Consider the following 23,464-nt stretch of genomic DNA (forward strand, 5'->3'; position numbering starts at 1 on the left):
ATAACCTATGAAACAAGAATAAACTAAAAAGTACTTTTCCTGTTAGTACTTTTGAAATTGATGTACATTATATACTTGAAATCTTTTTTTTTTTAAATTGCTATGACATTGGGAAATTCCATAGAGTAAAAATGGAAGGTGTTTTGACTTTGCTGTAAAATGTGAGTTTGTGGTACTGAAATTTTACTATGGATCCAAGTTGGCTACGCAACCAACTTGAACTAAATTCCTTACAGAGAATTCATCAAACAAGAAACATCCTGAATAGAGGTTTGGCCCTGTTCCTCGTGAAGATATTATAAATAAGGGCTGCTGTTTTCCAAGAAAAGGAACTCAGTCTTTCATGAATTAACTATTTTAGGCAAGGCAACTGAAGAGGTAGTTAGTTACCTTAATCCAGGGTGATTCAAAATCCAAGTTGCCAAGTGTAAGGACTTACAAATTACAATGTCATCATATAACTTTCAGTTATCAAATGAGGAATAAATCAAAGGAGAAGCCGGAAACTAATTGGGATTGTTCTGGTGATGTCATTACATTAGGCTTTTACATATGTTTATGGACTTTTACAAAGTCCATACAAACTTTTTACAAAAGTTTATGGACTTTTATTTTTATTTATTCATCTTGACATAAGAATAGGCTAGTTATAATTATTTCACAGTTCTTAGGTTTACCTCTCACAAATTCCTCTAAGAAACTCTAATTTTTGAATTAGTTTAACACACTTGCTCTCTAATAATTTAGTCCTGTAATGTCAGTAAAAATTGACCACATCCCCAATGTGCATATATTAAAAATGTATGTGTACTTCTGTGTTTATTATGTATACTATAAAACATATACAAAATAGGAAGTTTAAAAAGGTTAAAGATGAAACATTGACATTAAAAATTTTCTATCTAAGTGCAAAATAAGAACAAGGTAGCTAGATATTCATCATTATTTTGGAAAGTCTTGGTTTAACAGTTTGTGATGTGGTGATTTGATTTTTCCTATATAATAGACTTTATTTTTTGGAATAGTTTATGTTTACAGAAAAATGGAGAAGCTAGTACAGAGTTTCTATATACTCTACACCCAATCTCCCCTGCTGATAACATCTTACTTTAGTATGGTACATTTATTACAGTTAATGAATCAGTACAGATATGTTATTATCTTTTTAAAGATTTATTTATTTGAGAGAGAGAGCATAAAAGGGGTAATGGGAAGAGAGAGAGGGAGAGAATCTCAAGCAGACTCTGTGCTGAGTACAGAGCCTGACCTGGGGCTCAATCCCACAACCCTGAGATCATGAACTAAGCAAAAACCAAGAGTAGGACACTCAGCTGAGCCACCCAGTACATTATTATTAACTAAGGTGATAGTTTACTTAACTTTTTTTTAAGGAAGAATTTTTTTGTTTCAGGATCCCTACCAGGACACCACATTACATTTACTGTCAGTCCATCTCCTTGGGCTCCTCTTGACTGCGTTAGTTTCTCAGACTCTTGGTGATTTTGATGACCTTGACAGTTTTGAACAATACTGGTCAAGTATTTTGTAGGCTGCCCCTCTAATGGAATTTGTAATCTGTCCAGTTTTTCTCATGACTGGACTGGGGTTATGGGTTTTTGGAAGATCACAGAAGCGCAGAGCCATTTTCATCAGATCCCATCTATCACGGTTCCAATCCACTGACATGATTTATTGCCGAGCCCAGGTTACATGGTGAGTTGTGACGCACAGAGAAGCATTCTTCCTCTAATAAGGTCCAGTGCAGGCCAAAAGCTGTTTCTCAAAGGGAGAGTAACTTCCACAGAAGGTAGCAGGGCTTTAGTCCCAAATCCTAAGACTTGCCTTGTGACTCACTTATAAATGCTTGCCAAGGACTCCAAAAGTGTCTCCATCTGCCACTCCAAGCTCCACTGGGTCTACTGGGTCCTATGACCCAAATGGCAGAGCCACTTGCACAATAGCCTGGACCCATGGCAGAGATTTCTCTTTTCTCACTAGGTGTTGGGCCTCTTCCTATAATAGTTACTTCCTTTAGTAACAACTTGTCCTTCACCTTTAAAGTGGTATCTTGATGAATCCCATACTACTGCACCCCTAGTAATTTCCCTGAGGAAGAAGGCCCTTGAGTCTTGGAGGATTTATTTTTCCATCCTCTGATATGCAAATATCTTACCAATATGTGTACAGTAATTGCTACATCCTACCTACCAGTGCCAATCAGTATATCATCTTCAATGGAATGGACTAGTGTGATTTTCTGTGGAAGGGAAAGGAGGTCTTTGCAGACTAAATCATGACACAGGGCCAAAGAGTTGTTATATCTTGTGGTGGGACAGTGAAGGTGAATCGCTGGCCTTGTCAGTTGAAAGTTAATTCCTTCTGGTAGACTTTTTCAACAGGTATAAAGGGAAAAAGCATTTGCCAGATCAACAGCTATATACCTAGTACTAGAAGTGTTGATTTGTCCAGACAAGGAAACCACATGTGGAGTGGCAGTGTAACTAGAATCACCACATCATTCAATTTATGAAAATCCAGTCATTCCCTGAGATCCATTTGTCTTGTGCACATGCCAAACAGGCAAGGTGAAAGGGATGTAGTAGCTACCACAACCTCTGCAACCTTCAAGTCTTTGGTGGTAGTGCTAATCTCTGCAATCCCTCCAAGAACGTGGCATTGCTTTTGGTTTACATTTTTACAGACAGGAAAAGTTCTAGTGTCTTCCATTTGGCCTCTTCTAAAATAACCACCTTCACTCTATAGCTCAGGGGACCAATGTGGGACCAATGTGGGAATTCTGCTAGTTGCTGAGCATGTTTATTCTAATTACACATTCTGGAATTGGGAAGTAACCACAGGTTGTGTTCAGAAACCCACTGGGCCTAATGTGAGATGAACCTGAGCTAGAACTCTTTTAATCACTTGACCTCCACAAGCCCCTACTCTGGTTCATACACATAATGATATTGTGGGTTTCCGTGAAGCAGTGTCAAGTTAGAGCCATTGTCTACTAATCTCCCAAAGTCTGCTTATTTCCTTTCCCCCAGTGGGCAGTCACCCTGGTAGATGGGCATAGGACTCTTTGGGGAAGGCTGGGGACAAATTAACAATATACATTTTTAGCAAAAGAGCAATGTCCTTCCCCAAGAGGACTTGGCTTCCCCTTCATTCAAAGAGTTCTGAGTGTATAAACTGGTTCAAGTGTGGAAAATGACAGAGGGGCAGTGATGCTCTGTTCTGGTGGTGCAAGTCAGGACTTCTGTTTGCTAAACCTAGAACTTTTCTGCTAATACCATATGAATTCAGCAGACTGTCCACTTCTTCTTTTCCCTAGGGACATTAAGATCAACTGGCCATGTCATAGGTCTCTGCAAGTCAGACAATTCTGATTACTACTTCAGTTCAGGTGTCCATTACAGCAACCACACCCATCTAGTTTTTGACAATTAAGTGCCACCCCTTGGTCCCTGCCATCCTAGGATCCCATTATCCCCAGTGCATTTAGAAATCCCAGTTTGTGTAGTTTCCACTGTAAGATTTATCTGACTACAGAGAATGCAGATCTCTTCAAAGATGCTGGGGCTTCACTCATAGATTTACTTCCCAGAGTCACGGTGAAGGGTAATGTCCTTTGGACCCTCCTGGGGTGGGTGAGCAGGTCTTACATGATAAATGCACTCTAACATGTCAACTCCCTTTACCCCCAAGCCTTTGGATACCTTTCTCAATAGTATCCCAGGCAGTTCTGGCACTTCATTTAGTGTAGGCACTTTGGGGAGGATGGAAGTCAAGTGATCAGTAGAGTTTCGCTCAAGTCCTTCTCCTAGTGGGTCCAGGGGGTCTGTTAGCCCATTTTATGATTATGTTCCCAGATTTACATGCATAATAGAAAAAGACATACTCAGCAACCATTCAAACAAACTGTTAAACTTTTTCTAACCGTTGGAGGTAACATTTTGTATCTAAAATATCTGCTTGGTGGGCCCTTATCAGTAAATTCAGCCTGATAGAATTTTGTAAGTCTTCATCTTGATCTGTTAGTTTGCTATGGCTGCTATAGCAAAGGACCACAAACTGAGGGCTTAAAGAAACAGAAATCTATTCTCTCACAGTTCTGGAGGACAGATGCCTGAAATCACGTTATTAGGAGGGCCACACTTCTTTGGGATCATCTTTCTTTGCCCTTTTCTAGCTACTAATGGCCCCCAGCATTTCTCTGTGTATTGTTACAACACTCTAATCTCTGTCTGTCTTCATATGTTCTTATTTCCTGTGACTATATATTTCTGCATCCTCTCCTATTATAAGGACACTAGTCATTTGATTTCTGGCCCACCCTAAGGCATTATGACCTCACCTTAACCTCATCTACAAAAACCCTATTTTCAAATAGGTCACACTGAGGTTCCAAGTGGACAAGAATTTGGGGAGACACTATTCAACCCACTATAATCCCACATCCTTAATAGCCACTGGGAATATAACTCCTGTATTCTTTTGCATGCTCTGAATATTTTTAGCATGTGTATTTTTCAAAATTAAAGGAAAAAACTCACTCCATTGTTCTTTGCCTCAAAATACAAATATTTTACCCCTATTTTTCCAGTTTTATTGAGAAATAACTGATACACATCACTGTATGAATTTAAGGTATGCAGCATGATGGTTTGATTTACATGTATTGTGAAATGATTACCACAACTGGTTTAATTAACAACCATCATCTCATATAGATAAAACAAATTCTCTTGTTATTAGAATTCCTAGGATCTACTCTTAACAGCTTGGCTATGTATCACACAGCAGCGTTAGACACAGTCATCACACTGTACATTACATCCCTAGTATTATTTATCTTACAACAGGAAGTTTGTGTCTTTGGACCACTTTTCTCCAATATTCTTGGAGAAGAAGTATTCTTTCCATCCAATTTCTTCCTTTGATGCCCACTACTATCTAGTCTCCTCAAACTGGACTACCCGTCTTGCCCTTTCCCAATCTTTTCTCTAACAGAGTCATCTTGTCAAATAGTCGCCACCTTCCAACTTTTAGCGAAGATCAAGCAGAAGCTCCCTTCCCAGCCTAAGGAAGCTTTTCTCCATCTGGTCTCCAGCATCCTCCTTCCAGTAATACCCCTTGCACCCCCGACCGCTCCTCATCTTTCTCCCCAGAGATGAAACATTTCGGTTTCTCCTGATCTCTGAGGTCTCTAAGCACCTTCCCTTTGCTCGTATTCCCCGTACATCAAATTTCCCTTCAAAGACTACGGCCCACACTCTTAAGTGCGGAGCTTGCTCAACTGCACAGAACCAGTTCACCCTCCCGCCCTCACAAAGGGGAGGGACCTAACTCCCAGCCCTCGACAAGCCTGACCCCACACCCGACACCAAAGCTCTCCGGGCTCCAGGGCGGGTCGTGACGGAGTTGTCACTCGGGGAAGGCCAGGCAAGCCGCACATCTCTCAGTCTGCCCACATCCTTCGTTCTGTGGTTGAGGAAATCCCGCCCGGCTCTGAAGCCCAGACTGACACTGCAAGGTGCTCAAAAGCGCTGGCGCTCTTCACACCCTGGGCGGGCCTTCCTCCTCCTCACCGAGGATGAGATCCTTCGCTCGTCCAGCGTTTTCCCTCCCTCTCACCTCCTGGGCTGGCCGCAACATCCAGGGAAAGCCAGACGCGCGGGGAACTCCAGCGAGGACCAGCTGTGTGGAGCATGCGCAGTGTCCGCACCACGCAGGCCGCCGTATTGGCCCGCGGCTCAGCTTGCGCAGCGGCTTGCGCAGGCGCCGCGACGAAGGGCTCCCCGCCCACCCCATCCTAGCGGGCCACGCCCCCTCATCGCGGGTCAGAGGCCGCGGGGCGGGTGGGGGTGACGCGTGCGGAAGCGTCCTGCGCAGCCTCGGAAGCCGGCGGGCTGTAGAACGGCGGCGGCCACGGCCGGGCCCCTCAACGGGAGGGGCCCCGGATCGCTCGGAGCGGCGGAACCGCTGTGGCGCCCCTGCCGCCGGCGGTCCCATGAGTCGGGGCACCATGCCTCAGCCCGGAGCGTGGCCGGGCGCGAGCCGTGCTGAGAAGCTGGTGCGGGAGGCGGGGGCCGCGTCTCCGGGCCCCACTAGAGCGGCGGCGCGGGAGGGCGGGAAGGCGGCGGCTGGTGGGCAGCCGCGGACCGCGGTGCGGTGCCCAGCCGAGCAGTGAGTCGCGGGGCGCGGCGGGGGCGGGCGGGGGCGCCAGGCTCGTTCCCCTTGGGGAGGCTGGGCGTGGGCTGGGCTGGGCTGGGCTGGGGAGTAGCCGGCCGAGAGCCCTTCTCACCCTTGGTTCTGGGTAAGGTCGGCGACGGAGTGGAATTCAGACACTTGTGTCCAGTCTTCGTACAAAATGTTTTTCCGCAGGGCCCAGGGTCTCACAATTCTGGTCATCCAGTGCCCCTGTTTCTACATCTGCATAGCTCTAAAGTTAAAAGAAAGCTCCAGGAACTTGGGAAACAAACTGGAAAAGCGTACTGTTATAACTCAGTGAATCTTTCCTCCGACCTGGTTGGGGAAGTAAGGTTGCTTCTATCACAGCCAAAGGAAAACTGAGCCATGCGACAAGTTTGTTCTTGAAAGGCAAGTCGCCGCTTGATGAGCGCTCCACCTGTTGAACAGACTTTGGTCGGAGTCTGACCCAATTCTCTTTTGCCCATTAACGGCTTAACTAGCTGTCCCCCTCCCCCTTTATTTTTAAATAGGAAAGGCAGCCTGGTTAGATCAGTTATTTAGTGAGTTGTGAGGAAGGCAGCACAAACCGGAGGCGTTTATATTTTTAGCAAGGATCTGGAAGTGAGGTGCAGGCAGAATATAGACTTGAAGACGAACTTTTTCTACGCTTTCAGATTCTAGGCGCATGCAAATGCCTTTGAATTCCAGAATTGATGAAAGCACTCAGATAACCATTCTGACAGCTTAATTGGCTGGCAAGTTGAATTGTAAGGTGTGTTCAAATGTGATTTCTCCTCCCCCCCTTTGGGCAAGGGGTCCTTGGTGGGCCTGCTGTGCAGCTCGTTTATTATAATGATGTTGATGTGCACGGTTCTTGACCATGGTGTTGACCTTCTCATTTATTGAGCACCTAAGGCCTCTGGAATGGTATTATCCACACTTAGTGTGTTCATGGCTACTGGGAAAGATTTGGAGTAGGCAGTCTCAAACTCCTACCTATGCAGGTAACCTAGGTGAGTGAGGCTGGCCAGGTGTGGACCATGGGTTTCTGGAGAGCTGTGTCCCTCGCTGTTGGGGTCAGTCCAGGAGGTTCTTCCCTCTGCTTGCTGAATTTTCTGTATTTCAAGAGTCCAAATATCCTGAATTTTTAATGAAATATCCTGATTTTTAAAGACTAGCATTTTCTTTAACTAAAACCGCTGTGCAGGCCCATGTGGGAGCTGATGTTGGTTTGCTCTTTGGGTTAGAAAACGACCTCAGACTCCTCAGAGGGTAAAATAGAATGGGCAGGGAGGGCGAGAGGGGGTGTCTTCTGCTTCTGCCCCTCCGCAGCCCGTGCTGGTTACTAACTGCTGCTGCCTTCCTCTTGCCCTGGTGGCCAGTGATGTAACTCCCTGGTTAGAGACCCTGCCCCTCAGAAGCTGCACCTTAGCCTTGAGTGGAGCATTCTAATGCCCCTTCTAGATGCAGAAACTTTGAATCCAGAACCATGTTTCTAAAAGTATGTATAGTTATTTGGCAAGTTTTTGGATGTGGTTTCCAGGGTCAGAACCTGGGGAAATAGGCCATGGTGGGAAGGAGCACTCTTTCTCAATGAAAAGGTTTTGAGACACACCTCTTACCGCTGTCAGTAGATTTATAGACTTAGTCTGAAAGGAAACACAGGGGGGAAAAAAAAACAGCCTAGGTTTGTCATCTTACACAGGAGGAAACTGAGTGCTGGATTCCAGAGGTCCTTCTTGGCCAGGGAGACAGGGAGTAGGTTTCTGGGCCACATTCCCTGATGCTTTGATGGGAACATACCCCCATCTTTTTCTGGCTTTCTCAGCAAAACCAGGCAGAGGAACATGATTTATGACTCTCCCCTTACCTCATCTAGCTCATTTGAGAACGGGGGTTGGTTGGCATCCCCTGGACAAACCCTAAGGATGGCTCACAAGATGGCTTATGGTCTGATTTGAAGAAGTCTTAGGTCACACCAGATTTGGTTGACTTTTCTTGGAGCTTCCTCACTGTTTCTGTGAGCACATCTGCTGTGCGCTATCCCCTGCTCACCCCACCCCTGCATTTGAAACTGAGGCTGTGTCCGTTTCTTGCCCTTAGCTAAATAAGTTACTGTTTCTGAGGACCAAAATGGTCCCGAGACATGGTCGGTGGCCAGGCTAGACGAGCTCAGGGAACTGAGAAGCATGACTACTTCAACGCCCGTCTTTGCCTGCCTGATGGTGGGACATGGTTTGAATCTAGGGTCCATAGGCTTGTTGTATGTGGTGGGGAGCATATGTCTGTGAACCCCTCTGAAATTGAAGGTGAAATTTGATGTGTATTTGTTTTTATGGGCTGAGGTTCTGATGGGAGCTATGGATTTTCAAAAGGGCTGTGCACAACGAGTTTTTAAACCATTGTTCTTGGATGTTGCCAATATGCTGTCGTGGGAGTGTGTTTTCCCACTCGCCTCACTCCTTAGCTCCTGTGGGATATGTTTGATGGGGTAACAGCCATTCCCTCATTCTCTCTTCCCCCTTCTCCAACCTGGAAGTAAAGACTGTTTCAAACCTCATTGTTGAGGATATCTGGGTTGTCCCCAGATACCTCTGGAAGTCACGTGGAGTAGCACGAGCCAGTCATGGAAAGTCCACTTGCAGAAGGGGGTGGAATTTTGGCTTGGGTGCCGGTACTTTCCTGCATTTGATGTGTTGTTCACCCATCTCTACAACCGCGAAGTGGTGGAGAAAGGCTGGGTTGAGTGGTCTTTGCTTTTCCTGTACCTTTGTGGGAAGGTACATTGGTGTCACAGTGGTTGACACTGTCTTACCAGCACTGCCTGGGTGATGGGTCTTCTGTGATAGGCCAAGTTAAGCATGAACTGCAACGTTCAAGTTCAGAAAGCTGAACAAAGCCATACTTAGCTTTTTTAGACAACTAAGGGGAACTTAATGCAAATGTTCATAATGGTGAGAGAGTCCAATACTGTCTTGTTAGTTTTGCATGTATGTTAGAATTGACTTTTTTCATATTACATGTTGTATCAGAAATTGAAAAATTGGCTCTACAGAAGTGTCTTGCTTCACTGAGCTCTGTGTTTTCAGTTGATAGCTTTTGTTCTTGGCAACAGTTTAATTGTGTCTGTATGTAGTAAGCATTTTTAAGTTAAAGTTTCAAACATTTTATTGTTACGCAGTTCTTCAAATAGAGCGAGAGAGATTATAATGTGGTCTGCAGAATCATATAATTTATTCAATCACGTATATTGCCTCAATATTAAGATTATTTCATCTCTAGCTTAAAAGAAAACCAGAGCTTGAAAATACACACTTTAAAATAGCAGTGTGCTAAACTAAGAATTTTCTAAGTAGAACGTATTGGATTTTGGTTTTAAAATTTAACTCAATTATGTAATTGAGCCTGACTCACATGCCATGGTCCACAAGAAATCAAGTCATATTTAAGACTTTGGCTTACTTTTCTAGCTATCTGTATGTTTTCTAGAAGGAAACCTTTTGCCGTGGTGATCATTTGAGTCTTTGGGTTTCAGTGGCCTGTTGAGTGCTAAACAGTAGACACTTCCCATCCCCTCCCAAGTTGACATATAAACACAAAAGTTTACTAAATTTCTGAAGCTGGTCAGTATCAACGATTTTATCTTACAATGCATATCCTTTTTCTTTTCATTATTTCACTATCTTCCCTTCTCAAAACAAAAAATTCAAACCTCTAGTTTAAATATAATAAATATACAACAAACAAATAATATGTAAATATAAAATATAAATAAATATATATGTGTAATATATAAATATTTTATTTTGTCATTTTCAACCTTAATATTTTGATACTTAAACAGGTTAAAGCAATAGATTATTGAGTCAACTATTTTCCTAAGTAAAATTATTATTTTTCTTGTTCTCACACACCTCTCTCTCTCTTTCTCTCTCCAGCTGGTTGTCCTTATGTGGGATGACTATTTCATTTTGGCTGTTAAATATCTTCTTTTCTGACCATAGTAATTGAATGTATTGCTTAAACTTAAAATTTGTTCTCTCTGCAAGAAATTACAGCTTTAGTATCATTTTTATGGTAGCCTTTAAAGGCCATATGACAGTTTCCCTAGTGGCCTTTTAAAGTTAGCAAATGTCCTTGGATATTGTCCTTGGTGGCCAGGGAAGTTAGCAAACATTCGTGCACAGGATCTGAATGAAATCTGGTTGTGGTTAAAGTAATTGAATGCACTCGGGCCTCCCATTCACCCATTTCTGCTTTGCTGCTTTTGTATATCTTGAATCAGTGCTTTTTATTTCCAATAATCTTCCTTTCTACTTCGTCTTCCCTTCGCATTTAGTTCTCACGTTGATTTCTTTTTGTTCCATTCCTGCTGGCCTTCGTGGGAATTTATATGTGTACAAGAGAGGCTTGTTCAGAGAACTTCCTCTGGGCACTTGGGTTATTTTGCAGATTAAAAAGGAAGAGGACAGAGGTGGAGCCAAATGTGCCTGCAGCATAGCCACAGGATTCGCTTGAAGTATAGTTTTTAACAACACGTAGATTCATAGTCTCATAGAACTTAAGACCTGGAAGAGGAACCATGTAGATCGTATAGACCTTGTCTGCTCTTCTTACTTTGAAGATGAGAGAAACTAAGGCCAGGATTAGGGAAGTGGCTTGCCCAAATTCATGCTTCTGATGATATCAAGAAAGTGGTTCACTTCGATGCTTATTTTGTAGGATCAGAATTTCTCTCCTATTTGATAAAGCTAAGGAGGAGGCCAAAAGGTACAATGAAGTTATTAAAAGAAGAACTAACATATTTAGTCACTTTTTATTTTAGGCATTTGATGTATAGTCCCTGTGTATCTGGTTTTGGTTTGCTTTTACCTCTGGCATGACAGCATACATTTTACGTGGAATCTCATGGGGGTCAGAGAACATGGAAAGTACCTTTTCCTAATACGTTCCCTCAGCCCCACAGTATTTAAAAAAAAATGGGCACACCCACACCCATATCATTACCTTTATTTAAAGAGAAAAAAAGGAGTAAGAAATGACCATTGGGTGAATTATTTGTTAATACTGTGCACCAGTGGTGTAGTTTGAGAATGAGAACAGCTAACTTTTGGGAGAGCTAATATTTTACATGTGTTCTTTTTCACAACAGTCTTTTGAGGTGAGTTCTCTCACTGTCCTTTTTGTGGTGGTTAAATTTAAGTGGTTAAATTTAGGCTCCGAGAGGTATAGTTACTTCAGTTCCATGGCCACACACACAGGGCTAATGAGGGCTGGAGCGAGGAGTCGTTAAAACCTGACCTTGTAACTTTGGGGTCCCTGCTCTAGCTCCGGCACTCTGCAGCCGCGTCAGCCAACCGCACGTGTCCTGATGTCGTAGGTAGTGAGTCATTCCGGCAGAGGGAATGGATTGAGCCAATGACAGGTGTAAAAGCATAGGCTAGTGTCGGTCAGGTGTTTGGACTGAAGGGGGGGATGTGTAGAGGAATCCTGGAATCCAGGCTAGCGTGGTGGGTCAGGTCCGCATGTAGCCGTCGCTGCTAATTTGAGAGCCAGTAAAGGGTTTCAGTGAGGTGGGCAAGGTGGGGATAGCAGATGGCTCTCAGTATCCCTTCATCTTTCTCTTACTCCTGCTGGCCTCTTCGTCCTCTTTCCCCCTGCTGTGCTGAGCCTTGTACCAGGAGCTGGGCTGTCGAGGGAATTGGGAATGGGAGTATCTCAGGTCGTTTGCTTAATTCCGTACTTGTTACTAATCTTACTAACTCCTTCCCGTGTCTCCTTGCGCCTGGAGCCTCTGTCTGGTGTGCAGGGTGGGCTGTGCAGCCGTGGGGAGGAAGTATAGGGAATTGGGCATCTGATTACACTTTATGTGTACTTTGGCCAGTTTCCTCCTTTTCAGCTCTGGGGGGTCTCCTGTACCCTGAAAAATGCTTGGCACTGCCAGTTCCTGAGCCCCTCTAGGGTTTTCTGCAGGTTTACTGTCTTAACTGTCCAGCAGATGTTCCTCTGCTGGCATGGAGGCCTTCCTGTCCTCGGTCATTTACTGTTTCTTTGTCCCTTTTTGGACTGTTTGGGTCTTGTGGTTTTAGCAAAGATAGGGTTGGTATTTCTGTTTCTCCTCCTCGTCGGGTTGTGGCTTCTCTTGAGGGGCAAAGCAGATGCCTTTTTTCAGTCCTTGCCTGGCAGCTAGGGGGCTTTTCTGTCCTTTTCTAGCGCACAGTGTATTCTTGTTCACTCACTAGATGAAACTAGAGACTTCAGGAACCTACCGTATAAGGACCAAGTCGACCAGGGTGGCGGCACTTCACGAATGTGGGAGAGAAGGGACGTGCTCCGAGGAGCGGGGCTGGCTGCTGCATGGGGCAGGGGGTGTCGGGAGCAGGAAGAGCCTCGGGAGGGTTTTTGGCTTTGGGGACTTAAAATGATTGATGGTCTCCTATCCTTGTTTTTAAAGTAGTGATTGTAAAATTTGCTTGTGACATAATAAAGCACTTGGCCTGCATTCCTGTGTAAATACTTTTATTAGTGTTGTCTCCATTTTTGGAACTTCATAGCATCGTGACGAGGCTTCATTGATAAGACGCGTGCTACGATGCTTACGAGTGTAGCTGAGCTCCCATTCATAGACGTTCCAGTTCAAGTGGCCTCAGAGCCAGCAGCCAGTGGAGTGATGTGAAAGTGTCACTTTTAAATTAAGAAGCTCTGAAGTAGAATGATAGACGCATGAGCATCCAAGATTTAAGATCCATATTTTACCAGATCATCATCATGTAATATGAAAAAAGCTACACTTTTAGTGTCTGATAAATTTTTTAAGAATTTGAAATGTCAGTGCAACACATTTTTGAAATGTCTGATTTGGTGTGATTTCAGTGAGGAGGACATGTATCGTGACGCGGAAGAAATAGAAAAGGAGAAAGAATTACTTACACATGAAAGAGGGTTATCAGGTATGTTTGGAATCATTTTATTCATCGAGTTCTTACTGTTTATAGTAGGAAATGCAGTAAGTCGATATAGCCATTTTCATAAAATGCTGGGATGTGCTTCCTAGGAAGCATTCTTATGCGTATGGTCTTAGCTGCGTCGGATTGTTCATTTTGCTGAGGTTTGTTTGGGGAGTACTGTTTCTCAGCTTTTAAAATCGTAATGCAGATATTCTCCCTGTGTTCTTTACATTCACATCATTTTTGCCCCTGCGAGGATTTGTTCACTCTCTTGACGCCGCCCTCTAGTTCCGTGATTTCCGTCATATTCTTAGAAGGAGAGTTTGGAGTTGAAATGCACTTTCCATTTCAAGTGGAAGGGCTTGTTGGGAAGCTGGCTCTGTGTGTCTTTGCACACAAATGGCCTTGTAAGAAAGAATGATCCTGGGATCAGTAGTGGGAGTTCTCTCTCGTTTCATGACCTTTTATCCGTGTTTCTGCTCAGTCACACCTGCTCTTCCCCCCTCAAACCCCTCAGATCCCCGCCCCCGTGGGCCCGTTGCTGCTAGGAGGAGGCAGGTGCCCTGGCCGCCTCCACTGCAGGCAGGGCTGGCTGGGCTGTCTGGGGAGAAGAGCCCCCTCGCTTCCCTGGCTGGCTCGGGCTGGAGCCGAGGGGGAATCTGTGCTTGGGGGATCTGCCATAAATGACTCACAAGTGACATTTTCTCTCACTACCTGTGTAACGTACATGTTCTGGTTTGTTCTGAGCACTAGCTTGGGTTTGGTTTACGGTTCACAAAAATATTGTGTGTGTGTAGTTAGGAACATATGATATAAAGTAGGCTTTTAGGTCATTTTGAGGTTTTTCTTGAGTTGTCCTCACAATGACTTGGCAGAACTCTTGACTGGGGTAGCCCCATGGACCAGCTTCTCTGTAGTTGTCCCATCAGGAGTTTTCCTGGGCCACCTGTCCCGGTCCCCCATGGAACCGCAGAGGAGGCTCCGTTTCTGCTGCCACCATCGCACCCCTTTCGTGACGACCTTGGAGTCCTTGTTAGTCTAGCCCTAAGGAGACAGTGCTCCCTCCGTCGCTGTGTGTCCCACCGCCTTCGCAGGGACCTCTTGCTTTCTCTGTCACTCTGCAGGTGCTCTGCTGTGGTTCACCCTGTCCTCGGGGGAAGCCCTCCCTCCGCAGGTGTCGTAGCGGCTGGGAGAGCTGTGTCATTTCCAGCTCTCGCCGAGGTTGCACCTCTGCCCTGCTGGGGTCATTGCCCTTCCTGAAATAAGGTCCTTGCTGAAGTAAGTGCTTCTGCCAGGGGCTGTTCGTGGGAAGCTCTGTTTGCTTGCAAATTGAGTCTCAGCTTTCTTTTTTAAGAACTCTTGGATGAGCAGGTTAATCAGCAGGTTAATCTTTCCGAAGATAAGGTAGTTGACAGTTCTGCAGTCAGACTGATCCTTCCTAGATAATGTGTCCGTTTTTTTCTGTCTTCTCTGTCTTCAGTATTCTGCGGTTTTTTTCTGATGTCTGTTGAATGTGGACTTTTTTTTTTTTTTTTTAAAGATTTTGTTTATTTGTCAGAGAGAGAGAGCAAGCACAGGCAGACAGAGGCAGAGGGAGAAGCAGGCTCCCTGCCGAGCAAGGAGCCCGATGCGGGACTCGATCCCAGGACGCTGGGATCATGACCTGAGCCGAAGGCAGCTGCCCAACCAACTGAGCCACCCAGGCGTCCCTGAGTGTGGACTTTTAAAAGCCTACTGCTTGCGGTCTTCTTTTGGAATCCCTCCATGCCTAGTTTTCATTAGTTTGGGAGAATTCGCACCATTATCTTCTTTTCTTATTCTCCCTACTTACTCGTTTCAGAACTCTGAGTAGATGTTTGCTCTCCTGCTTCAGTCATCTGAGGCTCTTCATGACATGCCCTTTCATAGATACATATTTTTAAATTATTTATTAGGGGAGCGTGCGTGGCTCTGTGGGTTGAGCCTCTGCCTTCGGCTCGGGTCGTGATTCAGGGTCCTGGGATTGAGCCCCGCATCTGGCTCTCTGCTTGGTGGGGAGCCTGCTTCCCTTCCTCTCTCTATGCCAGCCTCTCTGCCTGCTTGTGTTCTCTCTTTCTTTGTCAAATAAATAAATAAAATCTTTTAAAAAATTATTTATTTATTTGACAGAGAGAGAGAGACACAGTGAGGGAGGGAACACAGGCAGGGGGAGTGGGAGAGGGAGAAGCAGGCTCCCCGCCAAGCAGGGAACCCATTGTAGGGCTTGACCCCCCAACCCTGGGATCATGACCTGAGCCGAAGGCAGATGCTTAACGACTGAGCCATCCAGGCTCTCCTATAGATATTTTTTTATTGTGTAGCCTCTGTTCCATTCTGGGTAGTTTCTTCAGATCTATTCTCTTTTTTTTTTTTTCATTTTTGGAGATGTTCTGGGGGCGCCTGGCTGGCTCAGTCAGAGGAGCTTGTGGCTCTTGATCTCAGGGTCATAGGTTCGAGCTCCACATTGGGTGTAGAGATTATGTAAAGTCCTAAAAAAAGACAAAAAAAGAAAAGAGAAAGAGAAGTGCTGTTTTCTCCAGATTTGCCTGGCTCTCTTTTTCATAGTTTATTGCTCTTTGCTCATGTTTCTTACTCCTTTTATTTCTTTAAGTATTTAAGACCTACTCCTCTGGGTCTCATAATTTCATTTGCTGAAAATCTTGGCAGGTCTAATTATGGTGGTTGCTGTTTTGCTTACTTTTCGTTTTCCAAAGTTTGGATTGAAAGCTCAGCTTTGGCGTATCTGTGGAGGGCTTGTGCAGTCTGGCCTGAGTGGGAGGGTTCAGCCTTATTCCTGGTAGGCATCCACCGTGTCACCTACCCTGGGCCACATTATGTCACTTTCTAAAATTGAGTTTCCAGGGTCTTGTGGCTAGTCTGAATTCCCGTCCTGACCCTGTATGAGAGCCAGCCTGTGGTTATGAATTCTCAGGGAGACTTCCTCTTTCCCAAGCCAGAGCCCAGGCCAAGGCAGAAAGTTTTCTTATGCTCTCCGTTAGTAAAAAAACAAAAACAAACAAACAAACAAAAAACAACAAACACTCTTCGCTAACAAAGATGTCCCAGGGTCGGCGAAACTATGGCTGCCTGGCCAAATTTGATGAGCCACCTGGTTTTAAAATAAAGTTTTATTGGAACTTCTTTTTTACCTGTTGTTTGTGGTAGCTTTCACACGTGGTAAAGTTGACTAGTTGTGACAGAAACCTTAATGGCCCTCAGAGTCTGTGTTATTTACTCTCTGGCCCATTACAGGAAAAGTACGATTCTCGCCCTGGTCCACCCTCTGACCCCGAGTTCTGGCTTTCTGAAGTTCAGTTTTAAGTTCCCATCTTTCCAGGTTCTGAATCCTTGTCTTTGTCACCATACAGTGGTTAAGGACCAGACCTCCTGGTTATTTGAGCTCCTGATCACCCCTCTGGTTTTTAGCTTCTCCTTTGGGTTTGTTTTGGTTTTGGAGGGTTTTTTTTTTTTTTTTTTGACATTTTTAATGTTCTTTCTTAGAAATAGTAACAGTCTGCGTAGTTTGCATTTAAACGGACGGTCATATACTGTGACTGTCCTATAGTCTAAGCTGTTTGAGGTCAGGCACTGCCTGTCCTTTGCCTCCATCTTCTATCCTGAAGGAGGGCATGCAGGGGCTCTTGGAGCCCTTCTCCCCAAGAACAGCAGTAGGACGGGATTTGAAGTATCATTTTGGTGCCCGCAGCTGTGTGGACATGCCGTTTCCAACCCCACTGCCTCCTGCAGGTCTCTCATCAGTAGGGCTTATGGCTTGTGGCTTGGCCTCCTAACCCGGTGAGGTCCCCTGCCTCCTCCTCTCAGTTTTGAGCCGGTGGACCTGCCCACCGTGCCCACGGGCCAGGGCTTACCTTCGTGTGGGCAGGAATGAGGACTGCAGGCCAGGAGAGCCCGAAGGCTGGACTTCGCGCTCGTGAGGTCCTTCTTGGGCTGGAAATGTGCTCTCTGTTCAGGCTCTTAACGCCTCCTGGTGGGAAAACATGGCCCAAATGATGGCCTCAGTTCTGGATGTTTGCGCTTCCTCCTACTTTGTGGGGAGGTGAGTGAGAAGGCAGATGCAGGGAATTCTTCCTTCCACTGAGTAGACCCTAAAAAAATGTTTCTTGAATCTAAACACTGATGGGTCTGTATTTAGGATCGGCTGTGTGGCTCCGGTATCTGTGGTCTCTGCATAGTGTGCTTCAAGGGTGTGTGTCCCTTGTATGCCAGTCCTAACTTACGCCGCAGAATTGTCTATAACCTGCGAGGAGGACTTCATGCTCCTCACTCATCCCTGCCTCCATCACACCCTGGCTTGTCGGTGCCCGTGGTCTTTCCTTCTTCAGCCGCCTCCCAGTCTGTCCAGGACAGGATCTGGGTCTTCACTGCCTTGGTAACCCTGGTTTCTAGCTCAGTGCCTGGCGCATGGTAGACATTCAGTAAATATGTGTCGTTAATTTATGTCTTTCCTCAGGAGTAAGTACGTTGTAAGGTACTTCTGTCTTTGTATCTTAATTTCCTTGCCAACGTTTACTTCTTCAATAATTTAAAAAGGAAGTCAAGCTATGCCTGAGAATTACTTCACATTTTTCCTAAAACACACATACCCGTGTGCGTGCGTGCATGTATACCACAAAGTCAGCCCCCAAACCTTGTATGTTAAACAAGGAGAATCTAAAGCCCATTTTTTTTTATTAAGTGATTTTTCTGATTGCAAGTTGGATTGTAAATGTCTTACAAGAGTCAAGTGAAGTCTGTAGCTCAGCTAACATTTAGAGCTTCATTAGTTTCTGGCTTATTAATAGTTTGTAGCCTCTTGGGATGAGGGCAGAGTATAAATAAATAAATACACATTTTTTAGTAAGGTTTATCTCTTTGTATAATGGATATAAAAAACTAAGTAACAATCAGTAGGTGTATTTTTTCATAGCTCAGACTCCTGCATGGTGGGTGTGAGTGGAATGGTACTCACGTCGTGTCAGTGACGCTCCGAGCGCTAAGGACACAGCTGAGACACAGAATAAACCCTTGGCCTCAGAGGAACTCGTGCTGTGCTGTGTCTGTGGATGTGGGTGGGAGGGGAGTTTAGGGAGAAGTGGAGAAAAAGAAACATGTGAGGTGTTGATCAGTGCGTAGAAGAAAAACAAAACCGTGTAAGGGGACCAGAGTAAAAGTGTGTATGTGTGACATGATCTATGGGTTTTGGGTGACGTTAGAGCGGAGACCTGTAGGGAGTGCCGGAGCCCCGCAGTATGTGGGAGAGGTCCAGAGGAGGCCACGGGTCGGGCCGGAGCAGTCAGTGAGGAACGGCAGGAGCCGAGGCCAGAGAGGCAGTGGCGGGGGGCGCGCAGGACAGGGGTCCCCTGTAGGAAGTGAGGACATCGATGCCAGTCCCGTGGGAGGCTCTGGAGCTCTCAGAACCCAGGAGTGGTGGCAGTCTGCTTAGTTTGCATTTAAACGGAAGTTTAATGCAGTTGTCTGAAGTTTTAAACGCATCGCTCTGGCTGCTGTGTGGAGAAGGTGTGGTGACACGGGAGACCCACTGGAAGAGCTCCAGGGAGTGAGGGGATGGTGGTAGTGGCGGGATTCTGGATCTGTTTGGAATGAAGGTAGAGGTAGAGTAAGCTGAGTAAAGCAGTGCTGCTATTCTGATGGTGCTTTGTTCTGTTACTCACCCAACCCCCTTTTGATTCTTCTGCAGAAGCCAGGTTAAGTGTAGCTCCTGAAATGGACATCATGGACTACTGCAAAAAAGAATGGCGGGGAAATACACAAAAAGCCACATGTATGAAGAAGGTATGATGTCTAGATACACGAAGTTTCAAGTCTTTAAAGTAGTCTGTCATAAGTGATTGCATAATATGTCCTTTTATATTTTTAGATGTGGTTACAACAACTGTTCTTAGACTAGGTAAATATTGGTGTTCTAATTCTAGAGAGGAGGAAACAGACTCCGAAGGTAAGGAGCTTGTTTTGAGTCACAGTGTTAATATAGGGCCAGCTTTAGCTGTTCAGTAATTCCTTTTCTTTGAAAAATACGATGCTGTGCTGTTCAGAGTTGGGCCAGTCATTGGTTATCCTCTTGGGGTCATTTGGGAATCTCCTTCTGGCCTTTTGTGTTAAAAGCTTTAGGGATGGGACCAGCAGATGCTATCCCAACTGCTGTCCCTACCTGCGTCTGGTCTCCTGCCCTCCTGTCTGAGGGGCCTGGGCTCTCCCACACTCCCTGTGCCCAGGGATCTGAAACTACTTCCTTTGTTTAAGGTGTCCCTAGAGTTCCCCTTCCTGGTCCCATCACGTGATTGATGACTCTTAGGGAGGGACTCCCGTGACGTGGTCCCACTGTGGCTGGGCTGGCCATTGTTCAGCCGGGCCCCCTCTCGCTACATGCTGGTGGAGCCCACAACCCTCTTGGTTCTGCCCTCGACGGACCCTGAAGCCAACATTCCTTAGTGAGTGGAACGATGTGAAATTGCTACTCTCTGAACATTTCTGAACTACAAAAATGGCAGTTTCGACCTAAAACGTCCACCACCTCTTAGAACCTCTGGGTTTATCCTTTGCTCATTTTTCTCTTGGGACTATTTACATTATGAATTTGAATGTACTTCTTTTATATTAGAGATACTGACCTGTCCTATTTGATAGGAATATCTGTTTTGTTGTTTACATCTATATTGTTCAGGATTTAAAATTTTTAAATATTTGTATATATCTGTGCTTTTCCTCAGAGCTGTTTTTATCGAAAACAGTATGCCCCTTTCACGTGCACCGCAGCGCTCCCGCCTGCCCTGAAATGGGCTGGCCTTCCGAACATAGTGGCTACTGCAGTCTGAGAGCCCGTGCTAGCTTTGCTCCCTGCCGGGTCTGAGCTGTGGGCTAGCTGTGTCTTGGGCACTCAGTAGGGAGCTCAGTCATGAAGTGCCTGGGAGGATGAATGTTTACACTTGTGAGGCCGCCTGCTGAATGTGTAAATTCTGGCCACTTACAGGTTTTCCAGACTTGAGCCCGTATCAAACTAGATAACCAGGAGGCTGGATACCTAACATATGTTTTCTCATCTTTTCCAGAAATGCTTTCCCTGACTTCCGGTTTTATTTTATGATCTCAGCCTCTTTAAGGATCTAACAGTTGGCACCTCAGGGTCCATAACTCGAAAGTATCTCTGAAGTTATCCACATCGTCCATATTTTGGAACTCAAGCTAAAACCCTTTCTCTCTGATTTTAGTTTGAGGGAACGGTTTGACCATGGCGTCGGACTATTCCAGTGACCAAATAGTCAAAGGCACATCAGTTGGACCAGGGTCACTTTGGGATCCATGGCAGTAATTAGAGCATCTCAGGGGCCTCAGTTTGGATCTCAAGTTCTTTTTTTGTCCTTATTTGTCTTACAGTTAATTTTGTTTTGGATATTCTTTTGGAAATAAGTTTGTGTAAACCCAAATTTAATTTTTGAAGTTTGATTGGCTTCTGAAATAGCACGAGTGATTCATGCGTTTGGAATATGCAGTTCCGGTTGGGTCAGCCGTCGCGAGTATTCCCAGGGTGACCAGGAGTCCGCCCAAGGGCAAAGGTGTGTCACCGGCCCTTAGTATGTTGTAGCGATTGGAGCGCTGAATGAAAACTCTACTCACACCCACTGAGGTCATCCTATGACTCGAACCTCGAGAACAGCTAATAACGAGGGCCCAGTGCTTGGACAGAGTCTGCATGGCGCCCACCCCACGACGAGGGTGATGCTTCTTCCTTTGTGTAAGTGCAGGGTAGAAAGCAGAGTCTCAGGTGACGGTCACGGCGGAGCAGGAGGAGCAGAAGGGCCCCCAGAACGAGGCTAGTGCAGTGCAGAAGGTAGCAGGTTGATCCTGATACGCGAGCATAATCCCGCCAGAGAAACCCGGGTGTCCCGTGCCCGTGGCCCATTGTATGGTGGCTGTTTTCGGAGGATGCTTCACAGTGGTCCGTTTGGATGGCTGTTCTGAGTGACAGCGTGTATGTCACTCAACATTTTCATGTCCTTGTTTTGCTTCCAGACCAAATGACACTTAAATCCACTTTGTAAAGAGTCTGATAGAATTATCCAGACATCTCCTAGCATGTGGACTGTTTTTACTATACCATGGAAACTTGGGATTTTTAAAAAAAAATTTTTTAAAATACAGAGGTATAAACTTAGTACTTCTCTCTGTTCTTTCCCATCTCTTCATTAGAGTTAGGGTCACTTTTAATGCAGATTAACCCCCTCAGGATGTTGGTTATCAATAAGTGAGTATTATAACAGTTGTTTAGAGAGGGACGTGTAACTCCTGACCTCGGGGTTGGCTAGTGTTTTCATAATATTTGATATATTTTATCAAATGATAATTTGTAATTATTGGTCTTGATTATTGTTTATTAATCTTGATTATTAATAATCATTAATAAATGATATATTTATGTGTTCCTGTGTGTTGTATCTGTTACATATGCTGATGTTTTGTACAGTATTAACATTTGGTAATTTCTTTAGACTAGTAAAGGAAGGAGTTAGAATGGCTTATGTGAGGGACTCAGCCAGCCTTGTTTTCATCCTTCCGGTGATCAGAGGCACGTTTTTTACCTTAGGAGTAAAGCTTTCTGTACGGTCTGAAGTCAATAATGACCATTTTGAATTCTTTGATGATTTTACTCAGGGCTACGAGGAAGTGTCTCAGAAGTTCACCTCCATCAGGCGCGTCCGCGGGGATAATTACTGCGCGCTGAGGGCCACGCTGTTCCAGGCGATGAGCCAGCCGGCGGCACTGCCCCCCTGGCTGCTGGACCCGGAGCTCACGCTGGTACGCTGCTGCCGCAGGTTTGAGTCCACCGTGTTTCCGATCGCTTTTGTGAGAAAGCTCCCTTCCCAGCCGGGCCGGGTGCCGGGGCTGTCCGCAGTGACGTCAGCATGCGGCTTGATTGGTGTTGGGTGGCGGAGATGATTTTGCATAATAAAGTGACCACGAATGATTGCAGTATCCCAGAAGAGAAACATGGTAAAATGTGTTTGAATGGTGCTGCCGAATTCGAGAGCTGGTGTTCGTGGTCTGTAAAAAGCACTTCGGGGTAGTCCGGCTTCAGTGCTGCTGTGTGCAGTAAGTGCGCCGGGCGCTGTTCACCTGAGAGCCTGGCGGGGTTTTAGAATGCGCGTTCTGTGGTTTCCGCTCCAGTTCACGAAATGAGCACCTTCTGCATTGTGCTAAGAGGATCAGTGTAGGGGGTGGCGCGTGTCACCCCGGGAGGGGCTTCCTGGGGGGTGAGGGTCATGGGATGTGTCCCGTGCCCGGCCTTAGTTTTAAATCGGCAGTGTGGTAGTGGCGCCCTAGGGTGTCGTGTCAGTGGGACTTGTGTCTGTGACCTGTATCAGATGAAGTCACAGGATACGTTGGCTGATAGAATATCTCAGAGTGTCTGGCGGGCAGAGCGGAGAATAAGATGTCCATCAGCAGAAAATTGGAAGCGCTGTGCTTCCACACACACCGCAGACGTTGACAAAACCCGAGTCCTCACAGTGGAAGGTCTGCCTTAACGGCAGCTTACAAAGGTCATCAGGATGAATTGATTGGCCTCTCGCAGAGGTCAGCAGGGTGGATCAATGGCAAGCTCAGTCCGAGCCCACATGGCGTGTGGCTGGCAGTGAGAATGAAGCCTTGTCTTGAACACTTCTAAACCACAGGCAGTGACCGTCTCATCTTGAACTGGGCTGGTTACATCCCATCTTGAGGGTTTGTGCCCATGTCCTCTGTACAGATGGGAGTGTCACCGAGATGATTCCTCTTGTTCAGGAACTGTTGAAGGAGCCGGGGTGTTTGCCTGGAGTCAAGATGCTTTTAGAGGAAGCTGGTTGTCCTCTAAGCTTGAGATTAAGTACACGAGAGGTCCCAGGGCCTGAAGGGCACAGGCCGTGGAGGCCTTTCCGCCGGTCTTCGCTTGGAAAGCCCAACTCCCACGGGCCTGAGCGTGTGCGTGACGGCGCAGTGGGACTGGCGGAACCAGGCGTGCAGACGGAGACAGGGTGGCTAATGGAGGCCGCAGGGTGCCCCTTGGTGGCAGGGCACCTGGACCATCTGGCCTCCGGAGTGGGGTCTCCCCACCTCCAGTACTCCTTGTGTGACTGTGATAAGTAACCTCTTTACTATAAAATATTTATTTGGTAACATACTTGCTTAAGACACGCAAATCAAGGGATACTTTATTGCTGCCAAACAAGACAGTCCTATAGGAATTGGGGGATGAAAGTCATTTCTTACTCATTTTCCTGATACATCAGAGTAAGATGTGTCCTGTCATAGTA

At 45.8% G+C, this 23,464-nt stretch overlaps 1 protein-coding gene across 1 annotated transcript in view; it reads left to right on the top strand.

Annotated features, from left to right (window-relative positions):
- Positions 1-1,455: 1,455 nt before the first annotated feature.
- The window catches only part of LOC111153396 (OTU deubiquitinase with linear linkage specificity), a 32,404-nt gene continuing 10,395 nt past the window's right edge, over positions 1,456-23,464 (top strand). Inside the window, exons 1-4 of the mRNA XM_022512399.1 lie at positions 1,456-6,189; positions 13,069-13,145; positions 18,859-18,953; positions 21,828-21,971. Of these exons, the coding sequence (XP_022368107.1) occupies positions 5,597-6,189; positions 13,069-13,145; positions 18,859-18,953; positions 21,828-21,971 (909 nt within the window). The 5' untranslated portion in view covers positions 1,456-5,596. The remainder of the gene's footprint in view (positions 6,190-13,068; positions 13,146-18,858; positions 18,954-21,827; positions 21,972-23,464) is intronic.

This window comes from Enhydra lutris, unplaced genomic scaffold, assembly GCF_002288905.1.
Source record: "Enhydra lutris kenyoni isolate GAN:26980312 unplaced genomic scaffold, ASM228890v2 scaffoldscaffold32, whole genome shotgun sequence".
Taxonomy (NCBI): Eukaryota; Metazoa; Chordata; class Mammalia; order Carnivora; family Mustelidae; genus Enhydra; species Enhydra lutris.